At 39.4% G+C, this 15,572-nt stretch overlaps 2 protein-coding genes across 5 annotated transcripts; one reads left to right on the top strand and one right to left on the bottom strand.

Annotated features, from left to right (window-relative positions):
- Nucleotides 1-10,748: 10,748 nt before the first annotated feature.
- LOC124185496 (2-oxo-4-hydroxy-4-carboxy-5-ureidoimidazoline decarboxylase-like) lies at nucleotides 10,749-12,811 on the top strand. 4 transcript variants are annotated; one of them, XM_046576338.1, is made up of 4 exons: nucleotides 10,749-10,956; nucleotides 11,689-11,894; nucleotides 12,061-12,214; nucleotides 12,299-12,811. In XM_046576338.1, exons 2-4 carry the CDS (start codon nucleotides 11,702-11,704, stop codon nucleotides 12,483-12,485), a joined length of 534 nt encoding a protein of 177 aa, XP_046432294.1. In that variant the 5' UTR covers nucleotides 10,749-10,956; nucleotides 11,689-11,701; the 3' UTR covers nucleotides 12,486-12,811. The 4 variants fall into 4 exon arrangements, with proteins under 4 accessions (XP_046432294.1, XP_046432293.1, XP_046432292.1 ...); XM_046576337.1 differs by lacking the exon at nucleotides 10,749-10,956 and adding an exon at nucleotides 10,985-11,280; XM_046576336.1 differs by lacking the exon at nucleotides 10,749-10,956 and adding an exon at nucleotides 11,289-11,369 and having other exon boundaries at nucleotides 11,759-11,894.
- On the bottom strand, nucleotides 12,710-14,032 carry LOC124185497 (proteasome maturation protein). Its single transcript, XM_046576341.1, has 5 exons — nucleotides 13,916-14,032; nucleotides 13,455-13,552; nucleotides 13,264-13,324; nucleotides 13,008-13,183; nucleotides 12,710-12,896 (listed from the first exon to the last, which is right to left on the bottom strand). Exons 1-5 carry the CDS (start codon nucleotides 13,916-13,918, stop codon nucleotides 12,809-12,811), a joined length of 426 nt encoding a protein of 141 aa, XP_046432297.1. The 5' UTR covers nucleotides 13,919-14,032; the 3' UTR covers nucleotides 12,710-12,808.
- Between the last annotated feature and the right edge of the window lie 1,540 nt (nucleotides 14,033-15,572).

Below are 15,572 nucleotides of genomic sequence, written 5' to 3'. Positions count from 1 at the left end.
TCGCTATTTTTTTTTCTTACTTTTCCCGATTTTTTCGCAACATTCTCGCGACATTCGCCTTCAACGGATTTTGGTCTTCCTGGTCCATATTTGTTCGCTTGAATTCACTTGTCGTGAAACGTTCATGCCTCTTAAAAAATGCAGTGTGGTACCAAGATGGCAAGTAAGATTGGTAAGGAGGTAAGATTGACACGCTATGGTCGTCTTGGCACTAGATCTAGACTAGATTGTCATCGAGGCATGAACATTTCATGACGAGCGAATTCAGTTAATGAAGTCAAAATTGAGAGAAGCAAATGGAATATCCTATTGCTTGATGAACTTTTCTACAATTCTCGCAGGCTTAACGAACAAATCTAGACTAGGAAGACGAAAATCCTCTTGAAAACGAAAGTCGTGAGAATATTTCGAAAAGATAAAAAAAAAGTGAGAAAAAGGGTGAAAACTGGACGCAATTTTATATTCTTCTCTATACTCAACTACTTCTTTGAGCAATTTTTCTCGAGTTATCCAGGATGTGGAAGACATGCAGGAACTTGGGTTTACCGCGATCTGACATTTTCTGCTGAGAAATCATAAAAAAAAAAAAAAAAAATTAAAAAAAAAAAAAAAAAGAATAAAAAAGAAAAAAAAAGCTTAAAAAAGATCTTGAAACGCATTGAGCGACCTCTAAAAATTGACTAAACACGTTGTCCATTACTCTGACCGCGGCATTCATTTTACATCGCGAAACATTCAAAAGGCCTGGGTGAAAAAAATTAGCTGGTCCTGTTTTTTTTTTTTAGAACTACCGTAACGATGTGCACGCATCTATAGAAATGACGTTATCACGTACAGATGAGGAATTGATTATAATTGAACATGCTCGCGTTTAGATCAGGGTAAATTTCCGTTGTTTAACACCTTATATACACAGCGTCTGGATATTTTTTTGCGCGTTGAATTCCGGTATACCTTCAGCAATGGCAGCTGCCGAACGCCTGTGACACCGACGAGAAACGAGAGCTCTTGAAGCTACATACACAATATTTCGCATAAGACGATACGCGTTTAATTATTTCGGCACCAATTATAATCCAGACGGTTGGAGGAATCGAGTCAGCCGGTCAAACGCTTGAAAATTTAACGATCGAGGATTGAGAAAGAGCGGGAAGGGACGGAAAGAGAAGGGGAGGGGTGTAGTAATAATTTAACGTAATTAAGTAAGTAACGATACGATACGAATTAACTCGTATCACTTAAGGTTTTTATTTATATATAGTTAGATATAATTTACGCAGCAATCGCTGCTTTGTTTTAATTATTTTTAACGGGTTTTTTAATATAATTTAGGGGATAAAGACGGGTCCTGTGAAAACAGGCGTACTTCGACGAGAAATTTATAAGCGACGTATTCCGCCAGGGAGTTTAGAACGGACTAATCCCGAATGATGCCACGGTAAGTGTAAGCAAAGCTCCGTGCGCATCTCGCAGAGTCGACTGACAACGAGATTACGACGTTCTAGCCGCCTGACGAAATAGGTCTCGGACAGTACTTAAATTCCTCGGTGAAATACGTCTGTTTCCGCAGGACCCGTTGACGGGGAACACTATATAATCAGCCGTCCGGCGTTAATTGTTAGATATATTATGGTTGTGTTATTTTCTAAGCGGACTAATGAAAGAATACGTCCGACTTAGAGTCTGCGGATCTGCTGGTTTGAATTCCGAGGAATTTGATATTTCGAAACAGGCCAAAACGATCGAGGCTAAAGATATAAAAAAAAAACAAGATGATGAAAGAAAAGAAAAATCGGAATTCTACCCCAAATCCGCAGACGCATATATAAGAGTATTATATTTACTTAAAATTTAGTGTTATATTTACAAGTATATAATAAAGTTTATCGTTATAATAGACATTTAAATAAAATTGGTGTCTTAAATTAATTTATGCATCGACGTTACATAAATAAATTCGTCGGACGCAAACCCGCTTTTTTTTATTTTTTTCATTCTGCAAAAATGAACCTGTAACGAACCTGGACGCACAGTTGCGGATCGATCTGACTAGACGAGTTGACGCCAGTGATTGAGTTGCCACTGTAATAAATGACAAGATAGGGACGCATTTTTTTCAATAAAAAAAAAAAATCAACGTGGCTTTACGACTCAACCTCGCCCGTTTACGGTGTTCGTATTTCGGAAATTCTTTGCGATCGAGAAGAAAAATTGTACCGTAAACGGTAGAAACCTGGATAAAACAAAAAAAAAAAAGAAAAAAAAAAAATACAGACAGAAACGCGAATAATTTACTGTGTAATATGTATGCGTATATGCCTATATGTGTATATTATAGGTACACGGCCATAACAATGCCTTAAAAATGAGATACCCGATACAATAACGACTCGTCGTTTCGACCCTGAAATAATCTTGTATAAAATAGGAGGCGTTATTGTAGTGTCGATATTGAAATTTTACGTACCAAAAAATTAATGCAGCTACGATTAAGCTGATCGTCGTAATAGTCGCGATGTTCATGTATTATGTGCGTGAAAATCGGCACGTTGGCTAAAAAACTGTGTGTACACATGCGCGTATGCGTAGGTATGCGTAATTGAATGTAATCGCAACGAAATGAATTATTATTATAATTTGTTTTTTTTTTTTTTTTTATCATTATTACTATTACTATTATTTCATTACAAATTTCTAGCTATGAAATTTTACGTTTGATAAAAAAAAAAAAAAAAAAAAATTTAAAAGGTCCAAGAAAACAAAATCGATCGTATACATTTTTCTACACCATATATAATGATCCTTGTAATTCTATCGATGCTCGTTCAGGACCCACGCATGTCAGTAACAATCGTTTCGACATCGCAATTTTTGCACTGCAAATAAAAAAAAAATTAAAAATAAAGAGGCGGATTGTTACGACCGTAGAAAAAGTTAGTAAGAACAAGGCTCTCAGAGTTGCGGGGCGTCTAGCTAAAAGTCACTAAATCAGTTATTCGGGCAAATACGTGGGTTTAAATATTAAAAGAATTTAGGAAATTTCCACGTTTGTTTTTGCGACTTAACTCGCAGAGGTTTAGAAAAGACGAATTTCTACGCTGACGATTGGTAAACCATCGAGCTACGGATCGGTGAAAAAGATTTTCTTATTTCCTGGTAGAAAAGCTTAGTATGGGGAAAAATAAGAATGACGTGTACAGGTAAATATTTCTCCTCCCTAAGGGGAGGGTGAGGGGGTGTTTGTATTTACTCAGGCGCGGCGTCCTTTGACTCACCGGTATGACCGCCAATCTGGCGATCCTAGAATTGACAGACTCCTATCTACCGTTGTAAATAGAATACAAATCCGTGCGGACGCTAATTGAAGAAAACAATTTACAGGTATGCGTAGACCAAACGATACCAGAAGAGAAAACAAAAAACTATCATTCGTTTGCGAGGAGAGGTTTAAACAACTGATTAATTAATATAACGATGAGACTCGTGTGTCTTAAAGCATAAATAAATATATTACGGACATTTCGGTAATTTTTGTGTCCGCGTGCGGGTGTTTTAGATTCTAAGGCTCAAATTTTCAGCTCTGTGTCCAAGTTGGGATAACCTGCGCGTTCCATCCTATCACCAAATGAGAACCACGTCGCCATTGGGGTACCGGATCTGCGGAAAATTGAGTGGAAAAAGTGCGGACGAGGTTCTGTCGGGCACTCAAAAAACGTTACCGGAAAATCTTACAGTCAACGAAGGAGGAGACGTACAAGAATGTCTCAGTTCTCCGACTGTGTAATTTTTTGAACCAATCATCGCAGCGGCCTTTAGACTATTCTGGATGAATCTAACATTAACAATGGCGCGTTGCGTCGACGTCGTTTCATGTTGCAATTCATCTAGTGTAAATTACGTTGAAACGATAATTTATAATTGAAAGGTCACTTTGCGATCTTTACTAAATGATTTTACTGTCTAAATCATCAATTTCAATCAAATCTTTCGATTTGTGATGTCGAGGTTATTTGTAAACAGAAAGGTAGGTTGTGTGTACGACATAAGCCCTAAAATCTACTGACGGTAAGACAATTTGATCTTGAAAATGAAAAAATGTTCAAGGTGTATCAGGAATCCTATATCAAAGTTTCATCAGCACGAGCGATTTTGGTACTTTCATCGAGTAAAAGCAAAGCTTTTTTTTTAATATTATAAGAACGTAGATAACAACGTCCGAAACATTAAACTTTCTAAAACATTTCACCGACAACTTTCCATTGAATCGTACGCCACGTTCTTGTGTACCTAATATTACATACATACCTACATATTATATCACAAGAATGTTTGCGCTTATTTACATTTGCATTGAAAAATATCAAGGGCCATAATGACAACGAAACAAAGAAAAAACACGCTACGGAAAGGGAAGCAAACAAGCTCTAGTCGCATAGCCGGCGTCGTGTTTTCGGGACTTGAAAAAGTCCGTAAAAACGGCACACCGCACGTATGTGTGCGTGTTGCGGGGTGGATATGTGGTTATGTGGTTATGCAGGGAGCAGCGACGTAACCGGGGGTAGTGAATCCTCCGGATTTTCGTCTCGCTGAAAGAGAGAGAGAGAGAGAGAGAAAGAGAGAGAGAGAGAGAGATGTCGGGGGCAGAAGCGAGCGAGCGACGGTGGTTGTGGCAACGAGTCTCTGGGGGGCCCTTAACTTAACTACCAGATCGATGTCCGACCCCCCTGACCCCTGCGGTTTCCCTGAACCATCCCCTGCATCCCCGGTTCAACTCCTCCGCCCACTTTCGAACAACTTCTTTAATTTTTTCCCTCCTAACCCGCGAACCGTTTTAACATTGCTGCACCGGAGTCGCCGGGCAGTCGACGATTTTTCCGCGATTTTATTTTCAACTTGATTCACGGGTGTAAAATTCCGACGCGTTATTCTCGCGAATAGAAATGGCATGAAAATTAGTCTCGAGCCGACAAGTACACGTCGTTTGGTAATCTATTTCGTCAAGATATCCGCGGCCTGAGATCGTCATCGGATTTATTGACCTACGTTATCGAAGATCGAGGAGAGTGCGGAATAGCCGTTACCGCCTGTATTCATTCGCGGGATAAATCATATAATATCACATACTGCACGGATTGCCTCAGGGGTTGTTTCGAAAGCACTCCAATTATTTACCAGCCACCGAGAGAGAGAGGGAGAGAGAGAGGCGAGAGAAGCGCTCGGTGCTCCACCCTCATCCAATTTATGCCATTTCCTCGTTGCGCGTTATGACCTAGCATCATCACACCATCGAACGCGTTGTGCCATGTCGTGCTAAAAACCAGCCGCCGTGCCAATATCTTGTTGGTCGTGAGAGGGTCCGAAATAAACGCAGGATACCGTACTCGTTCGATTTTTCCAACGCTGAGAATAAAGGGGAGAATTTTTATTTCACCGTGCTTGTAAGTTTTAAGGAGTTTGACGAAGCGTCATTCGCATTATGACGTGACTTATTCCATTTATACGTACCGGTACGGAAGTCAGGTGAGAAATTATCGAGATCGTTGATAATGCAAAGTGTCAAGTTAAGGCACAGGCACAAGTGTACGAATCAACGACTCGTGACTAACAAAGTTCAAAGTGACTCAGCGTTGCGGTCAAGTTGCTCATAGACGTGCTTTGACCGGGCATTCGATACCTGTGTCGTGTAAACAAAGGATTGATAACAGCGAACGATTCGTTGGATAAATCTCCGCTAACCGCCAGGGGTGTAAGAATAATAAACGGGTATAGAAGTCTGTTTGAGTTATGGATTAGCCGAGGAAGAGGGAACGACAATGTGAGAGGTAAAGAGTCCTGAAAGTTTTCTGGGGCTTGGATGCGCGTGTGTCCGTACTTACGGACATGGACGTAAAATTGTATATCCACGCACCGACAGGCACTGCACGGATAGGCGTATATAGGACTTATGAAAAGACGACATTGATAAAATCTTATGGATTTTTACCGCGCGAGCCTTGCTCTAAATATGTTTTATTGCCGACCTCGTAGCACACCGATGACGTCAAGCACGGCGAGCTTATCGTATATCTCAAATCGTTTCGAGGTATTTCGATAAACGGGCAATCAAATTACGTTGAGTCAATTTGTTTCTTTCCTTTTTCGGCAAAATCCTTACACATTTCGACACCTAACGCACGCACGTGCAACGACGCACGCCGAAGATCGAAAAATGCGATACAGCGGAGCACTGGACGAATGAGAAAGATCATTTTGGAAAGAAGATGAAAGAGATCGTCGTGTTTTTGAGAAAGTAAATTCACCGATTGGTAGGCATATGCTAGCAGAGAATCGATACGTTGATTGAACCGAGTCGCGTACAATTTCACAAACTACGGTCAATTTGATTATAACTGAATAAATAGACGAGCCGCGAGATTTGCGGCGGATTAGGCAAATCCTTTCTCTTTTATACGGTGTTCGTTACGACTCTTGATAGCTCTAATTTGCCACCCGAAGCTCTCGATTAGCTAATCGTCACCGTTCTAATCGCACGAAACCCTCGAGTAAGAGAATAGGCGACGTGGATACAGATTTTCCAACTAATTCCACGGTAAACTGAAACATCTAAATTCCGTAATCGTCGAGCGGGTTTTCTTCACGAATTCGTATACGTCGCGACTTAATCTACAGGGCGGATCAGCTTAGACGTATAATCGAGGTTTTGGAGCGTACGAATTTATACGTACGAGCTTTGAATTGAGGTTGCGAGACCGGTGAGTGATACCTGCAACGCAACGATCAAAAAACGAAGCGTATTACAGGGCTATTCGTTTCGTGCACCTTTTTTTATTTATTTTTTATTTTTTTTTCTCAGACAAATTGCATGGCCTACTCGCAGGTGCAATATAACTTGTAAGTTTGTACACAATTTTCGGTTTCCCAACGCATGATTCGACGGAGATCGAGGGCAAGATTTTCTGACACGGCGAACGCTTCCTAAAAAAAAAAGAGAAAGAGAGAGAGAGAGAGATGGCGAAGAATCGTGGCCGTTGCCTGTAAGTGAATTTCGGAGAGGTTTGTAAAATGTTAACAAAGGTGCGTTCACCGCGATTGCACTCGTCGAATTATCAGACGTCTGCAATTAAAATATAAACGCCGAAGTAGGCTGTCTTTTCGTCTATATTTGATCTACCTAATTTACGAACGATTATTTTTTAACGCATCTGAAACTGCAGACGCGTTAATATGACGCGCTAATTGCAAGACCTCATTTTTTTCGGATAGATTTTATAATGATTGGTAAAACTGTAACGCGATGAAATAAGCGAGTATCGGGATTCGCTGTGGTTCAAGTTTATGCGATTTGAAGTTATAAACTTCTTTTCGCAGATTTATGATTAGGAAATATGTATGTACATATAGTTATGTCGGAAGGAGAATAATAAAAAGTAGGTTCGAATTTTCGTTCCGAATAACTGGCGATTTTTTTACCACATTTTAATTCGAGTTTACAATTAGTCACATTTAACGTAACGAAACGTCGGAGAAAACGAAGCCTCTGTTTTACAATTTCAGAATAACTTTGAAGGTCGGTCAGTCGAGTTAGGAAAATTAGCATAGGTTTACTGAATTTGAAAAAAAATCCCAAAGTTACGAAACAATCCCCCCCAAAAAACGTCTCGTTACGTTAACGTTGCGTATTTAAACCTGACTAATTTACTACAGAAAATATTCGGCAAGGCAAGCTATCGAAAGAGCCGAAAGGACATCGTTCCAAATTTAACCCTGTGACATTAACTCGTGACGCGTTATTTACACCCTTGTATATCTGATCTGTCCGTAGTGGGTGTGTAACGTACAGGCTGTGTCGCAGAAGAGGAAACAGCGCAGAGAAGCCTTCGAGTTTGGACCCACCGCGTCCGTGGTCGTAGATCCTCGAGATTCCGTGGGATTTTTGGAATTTTTCCAAAAGATCGTCAAGGGTTGACGGAGAGCGGAGAAACGGTTCCCCGTCTTCTGTCCTCCCTAGTTTCCTCAAACTTTGCCGCTACTTTTCATTCCTACCCTCGCGCTTTGCACCCGTCATACCCTTACACAACGTAACGCGGTGCCTGCGGCACAGGGTGCGGCTGAAAACGCCAAATAGATACTTTTATGGTGGCAATAAAGACCCGGCTAGCTGCGGAATCGAGTATCGACGCTTCCAAAGGGACTAATCTGAGGATGAAAACTGTAATAAAACGTCCAGTCCTTTTCTCTTCTTTTCCATTCCATTCCTCCCGTTTCCTACTCGGCAGGATCAACGCGTCCCTTATACCTACACATGGATTTCGTACCGAAGGACCTACGGAAACTTGTTTGGAAAAAAAAAATAAAAAAAAACTTTCCAAGCTCAGCAACAAGCGCGTGTGTACCGAGAGAAATTTTAAAGCTGCGGTTGCATGTACAACGGTAACAGTCCTCGACTATTTTCATTTCTTACCGTGAAGAAAAAAATATTGTTTTGGGTAGAAAATGAAAATGAGTGTTGTGCAGCTGTAACCGGAAATTCTAACCTGTGCTACAGGCTTGACAGTGCTCGTGCCAGGCAATTTTAGGGGAAACGGGGGAAAGCTTTGTTAAAATAAGGGGGTTTAAGGTTTCAATATTTTTTCATAGTACTGACCAAATATAGTGAAATTAAATACACACTTGGGTGTCCGTTATTTCGGTCGAATTGAAATTATTTCGATAAGTTTTTACGCCAAAAATATGTTGGTATTATACAAAAAGAAAAACCCCTGTAATTATAAAAATATTCGGGTAATTGAATATTCGTATTGAAATGTTTTATCTAAAATACATTGAAATTTTTGATGTTTACTAATTATTTATTTTTCGTAAACTAAAATGAAACTAAACTTAAACCGTAAAAATTATGGTTTTATGAATTATAAAAGAGTTTCGAGATTCAATGCATATTTCTGTTTGTTCCCATATTAAGTTGGAAGTATAAGCACTGTTCTCAAGAATTAAATGATCCTTTCGGTCCATTTTAGTTGATGAAAAAAAAGCAACTGACAGTTAAAATAAGGGGATTTTTGGAGGAAATTGACTGCTTTAGGGTGAATTTAAGGGAAACCTTCAGTTTGAAAGTGCTTGTACGGGAAGAAAAAAAAAATAGAGTACTTCTGGGGAAATAGGGGACCCACTGTGTAGCCTGCATGGTGTTACTATTTTTGTTGATTATGATTACTTGTAGGTACTATATTTTATCGTAACTATAGCGATACCTTGATTTCGATGCAATAATAAATTGATGTTGAGACCTTATATAAGAGAAAGAAAAGTAGTGAACTAAACAAATGGATAGAATGTTGCAATAAACAGAAAATGCAGTATCTACAACTGCAATCACCTTAATTAAATACCTCGTTACTTGTACCATGTTTTCTTATAATTTCAATAATATTGAAAACATTATTATAACAATACCCATTTTCCTATCTTCTTCTATTAATTGTAACAAATGAAATTTTTGTCGGTGTGGAAGTACGATTACCGCTCCACTTTGATTCGGTAAGATAAAAAGAATCTGACAATAATAAAACATTGTGACTGTAAAAATTGTATCCGAATTTGCACGGCGATTCGAATGATGGTTGTTTGGCACGAAGATTTCAAGAATACTGCGCATTTCGATAGCTTCGTGTGCTTTCTTTTACCCTCTAAACCGCGTCTACCGTATTAATAAAGATTTGCATAAAATCCGTTCGAACGAGAATCATTCCAATTCTCATGACTGGAGAATATACCCGATTTTCAGGTTGAAAGTAAAATGGCGCCTGATCATTGTATACTCACGATCATAATGTTACACCTGCATTCGTTATTGGAGCCCACATCAATGGCAGGTCCACCTAATTGCCCTCTAACAGCCTCTGGTCGTGTGCATCTAGACAGAAACGGAAAAAGTGAGAAGGGCGGAGAGTGAAGAGGGGAGGAGGGGGGGGGGGGGGGGGGGAGGGTGCAGTTTGCGACAGCTTCGAGAAGCTCATTCGACGCCCTTTGATGAACGTAATTTATGAGTCACGCGTACACGAAGGTAAAAAAATATCTAAGAATACCATCTCTCGAAAGTAATTCCGCACGCGATAACGTAGATGAAGATAAAAGTATGCGAATTAGGTGGCGTAATTAAAAAACATAGCTACAACAGCACGAATACTGTTTACATCTATGCACGATCAGGAATTAAACAATATCTCCAATCTACAGCCTGGTTAATAATCGAAACCACCGTGAATTCGATTGACTTAAAAATACGGCGGGGAATATTTGAATTTGAATTTTCGCGGGCTATGTATCGGGCGGCCATAGACTATGCAGTGCGCAGAGGGAGAAAGTTCCGTACAATTTGCTGTACTCCGTACAAGCTGTATTTCTATCTGACTACGGAAATGACTAACTGTTCGGAAACAGCTCATTGTCAGTTTCATTGTCGGCGATTGATGAATGTGCGGAAAAAATACCGGAAGTATAATACGTAAGCAAGGCGGTAAATGTCAAAATTAAAAACAAATCAAGATAATGCTGCAAGTTTTTACTTAATTATACGGAAACGAGTTTCGTTGAGATAGAAAAAAGAAACGGACGAACAGACGTCGAGTGAAATAAGATGCTTACTAATTGTAAGTACAAATGCACGTAGCAAAAAATTCCATCAATATTTCGCAATGAATTTAACGTTTGATAGCGGTGTGTGTATAAAAAAATCGTGACTAACGCTAACAAATTAAACAGATTTCGTTCGATATATATCAGTCATCTGTGTATTAAATACCGAACGATATCTGGGAAAATGTTTTCACGAAACGAGCAGTATCGCGTAATTATACGATGACCTTTGCTCCAGCCTCCAGTGGTAGAGATTACGATTATAGTGCAGGATTTCTATAACGAAACATAACGGCGATTAAGAACGTTTCGAAGCAACACGTGAGTAATATAACGTCAGTTTTATATCGAATATACCGATACGCCGCAGGTGAACGTGTCGCTATACGTGTGTACGTGTGTACAATGTCACACGTTTGTCAAATGTTACGCAACATTCTCGATACGAAGATGCGATAACGGACGAATTCCAGTAGACGGTGTAAACAAGTGTATGAGAGTGAACCTTTTTACTCGTTCGACGCGAAGAATCATGCGATAGCGACTGTTTAACTTGCATTTACAAAACGATAAAAAATCAAAAATCAACGCGCCTATTTTGACGAGCCTTTAATTTCAACGAAACAAATTTGTAGAATAACTCAGGTGAAGTATCGTTTGTAATCAAGTTTGTAATGATACGAAAATTTTATATCAGATTGTATTACCTCGCATCTGCACAAACGTTTGCACAGGTATCTTTTTTCACAGTTACAATAACAATTCGCTTAGCTCGGCGTTGTAGAAATGGCAAGATTCTAAAAATTAGTCAGACTGCCAGCTTATATTAACTTACTTATCGTTGGTAGCTGATCTTCGAAAGGCATTCGGGTATGCGATAAAAAGTGTGATAAATGACAAGTCAACAATGTAATCCTGATACTTGTTAGAATCTATTTCAACAATTGTAAGATGATCGCGTGATTTTATGCAGTCGGTAAAATGCCGGTGTGACAACAATATCGAGTCAATAAGTTTGGCAATATACGTCGGTAATAAAATGTCTTTAAATAGCTTGTTTAGAATAATGTCACCCAGCGGGATATTGAGTATACTTGAAGTTAATGCTCTACCCACGGAACAGTTTGAATGGCTTTTTGGAAACGTGATCGAACACTGTCCGGAGGCGGCTGGATGGGTGGCAACAAAACGGCCGTTTCTTTCGACGGAATCGTTGCGAAATGCCTTCGATGATTATTTGGACAAGCTGAAGAACCACGGTGCGTAACTTTGATTTTTGTTGAGTAATTGACGAGCTCGCAACGCATGATGGATTCGCTTGAAGACAGTACCGAAAGTTTTTCGAAACGTAAAATGCAGGTTTCAAGTCCGAATCCGTTTGTTTTGTAAGAATATCGGTCAACGTGTCTATGAATTGGTTTTCAGAGAAGGAAAACGTACTGATCAAGCATCCAGATTTGGCGGGTAAATTGGCCGAGGAGGGAAAATTGACCACCGAATCACAGAACGAGCAAAAGTGTGCAGGACTCGACGAGATGACGCGAGAAGAAAAACAAACGTTAGCGAATCTCAATGCCATGTGAGTAAAAACGCCAATTTTAAAATATCTTGTTCCGTTGCTACACGAGGGAAAAAAAGGTCGATATGTTGTTTGAAATTTCAGGTACAAAGAAAAATTTCACTTTCCATTTGTCATATGTGCCCGGGAAAATAAAGTGGCAGCGATTCTGAGCGGCATAGAAAATCGTTTGAACAATTCTCCCGAGACGGAACTTGACGTCGGGATTCAAGAAGTCAAAAAGATATGCAGGATTCGCCTGCTAGACGTCGTCTGGTCGGATGCTCGATAAATTTGTTAAAGTAATTTGTTCACTTGTCTCATACACATGGACAATTTTTACTTTTTCTGCTCGGAGATAATATGCGGATTGAAAATCTTACATACATGTAACGTGATTAATTGATATTTATTCTTAAGTAATTGCGTAAGCCACTGTTCGACAATTTGACGAAATTTTTTAATCATGCAAACGAGGATTCATTCGTAAATATCGAATAAAAAGAAATGCACAGATATCGAAAAAAGTATTCATTAATTGCCTTTGCCATTGAGCACAATAACAGAGTGCAAACTATGATATTACAAGCTTAAAAATAAGGATCCAATCGATGTTTAGAGAATTCCCAAACTCTTTTCAACCATCGCGTGAGGCTGACACATTTGTTCCCTAAATTCAGCGTTGTTGAAGATGTCTTCGAATCTGTGAATTGTAAAATTAATGTCGTCACTTGTTTGACGCAAGATAAAATTCCATTCAGATCCAAAGCTGCGTTGTTTTTGGTCCGTGATCCACAGTCATCAGAGCTCTTACCCAATTTCTTCGTCTCTACCAAGAATAACATCCCGCATGAGGCCAGAAGATGGAAGAAACGGTAGTCTCCCAACTTTGTCAGCGGCTTTGAGCTCCATGGCTAGACGCATTGGCGCGTGAAGTCCTTGCGTGTTTCTCAGCATAACCATATCCATGCGCAATTTATTCTGCACGTACTGGAGATCAGAATAAAAAGATGTGAAAACTGTAAATGCCTTAGTATAAAGAAGCAATAGTCAGTCTGACTACGACTTACGTTTTGCTCGGAGGCTTGCAGAGGATGTGAAAATCCAAGATTTGCTCTTGTTGAAGATAGCCTGTGCAATTAAATTTCATTCAACTATTCTCCTTCTCTTTGAGAAAGTTGTTATACGGCGAAAAGCGAATACGGATGAAAATCAACCAATGGAACAATGACAAATATCTTTATACTTGATTGTGACTTACCCTGAAACAAGTGCATTTGGAACACCATGCGTGTCGTCGGGGATGCTGATTATATCTGCAGCCGAGGGCTTGGGTTTCACGGATGGTAGACCAAAACTCTGAGCGGAAAAGTGTGAGCAGAAATTTGTTGATTTGCTGTCGAAGGATAATTTCGCCTAACCTAATTCGTGACTATGGACGTTTTAAATGACAGAAAAATGCGAATCGTGAAATGAAACAGGCGGCTAGATTTCTTATCAACGATATATTCACATAGGATCACAGCGTATTAAACAAAGCTTCAGTACTTATTCATCGATGTAGAAAAGATGCACTTGTCATCAGTACGAGGGTAAACATAACCTTAATAAAAATATTGCAAATGTCACGTTCGAGAAATTCGACGATCTGGCCGAATAATCACGTGGAGAAAAATATTAAAGTATCGCAAATATATAATAAAATGAAGGAGTTAGTCTTACCATATTGAATTACTTTTCAAACGGCTTCTGGGGTTGCTTATTTAATAATATTTCGTTCGCTCGTGACTTGACGAAGAGCCGCGGTGAAGTATAACACGCTATACACGAGCACTGATCGCGAAATGAGCGGTAATGGTGTGAAGTTAGCTGAGTTGAGGCGTGAAAACGCCCTCTGGCAACAAACTTTTGAAACTCATTTGCCGAGATTCGTGGTGGTAAGTCAAAACCATTGTCAACAACTAACCTTTATTTACAATCACGAACTTAGCTGACAATGCAAATTACATTTGCCACATAATGAATTGCTACTATTCGAGATTTATATTTCTGACTATAAATACGATTTTCGTGTGGTGTTCGCAAAATTGACGCGCTAAAGGCGCGATTGATTCGCGTGAATTAATCGCAGCTCTGGACAAAAAATTCACATACAAATGCACTGCACCTTAAATGACCAGAAAAGAATTTTTTTTACCTTCTATAGGTCGTTCCATTCATTAGACGCAGCTTTCGTACCTGCATCTTTCCAGGCCTAACGTTGAAGAGGCATACGAGTTTCACTGGAAGAAAAATAGAACAGAACATTTATTCACGCATTTTAATTTTAATAACTGCAGACAAGCAGGATATAGAATACTCATCACATAAGCGTGAGAACTGAATATGTGCTGCATATTTTTTCAAATCTAATGATCGGTTCATTTTTCATATTATGTTCGAAAATTGATTGATCGAATTACATAATTCAGATCACCATTAACAGATGTCAAAAGTTCTAAATCGATTCAAAACTTACTATATTTTTCACACCAAGAGATTATCCTGAAAGTTCGCAGTTGCTCACCGCCGACTCGGCTCTACTCAAATTATTCGTTTGTTTCTCGCAGGCTGGCCATCCCATCTTTAATTTCAAACTGTGAAAGGCCGTAAAATGATTGCATCGACGACGACGACGATTATGTTTTGACAGGAAATGCCTCGTAAATAAAACGGAAACATAGTCGTCGACATTTTTGTTTTGACAGGGAATGCCCCGTAAATAAAATGACAATGTAATCGTCGTCGTCATCGATGCAATCATTTTACGGCTTTTCACAGTTTAAAGTTCATGATAGGATGGCCAGCCTGCGATAAACAAACTGAAAACTTGAGTGGTGCGAACAGAGAGTTCGTGACCAACTGTGAACTTTCAAGATAATCTCTTGGTATACCTGATACATGAGTATACCAATAACATTCGGCAATTTGTAAATGGTCGCCTCTTGCGTTTTTGCATAACAATTATTTCGTAATGATAGAATGCGCAGTATAAATATAGAACTAGAACGTTGCAGGAAAATGCGATAAGATGAGGAATGAAAAATCGTATACTGACAATGAGTATCGACTTGCAGCGAAAAGTTCGGAGGAATCCAATTTTAGATAAAACTGTCACTCGCAGTGCCGTGGTTTGTCTATGCACGGTGCACTGCCCGAGTGCCGTACTCACTAGTAAGAAGTGGGCTAGCAATTGGCAGAGAGTTATTTAGTACAAGGCTTCACCGCACCGAGCGTACTTTATGTTCGGTTCTCTTAAATATTATTATTCATTAGATTCAAATAACAGACAGGGAGGGAGAGTCCTCTCAGAGAAATACTCACAAAGCAATCCTGAAAC

Source organism: Neodiprion fabricii, chromosome 6 (assembly GCF_021155785.1).
Source record: "Neodiprion fabricii isolate iyNeoFabr1 chromosome 6, iyNeoFabr1.1, whole genome shotgun sequence".
In the NCBI taxonomy this organism is placed as follows: domain Eukaryota; kingdom Metazoa; phylum Arthropoda; class Insecta; order Hymenoptera; family Diprionidae; genus Neodiprion; species Neodiprion fabricii.
The sequence above is the reverse complement of the archived record's forward strand: the minus strand, read 5'-3'. Positions and strand labels throughout refer to the sequence as shown.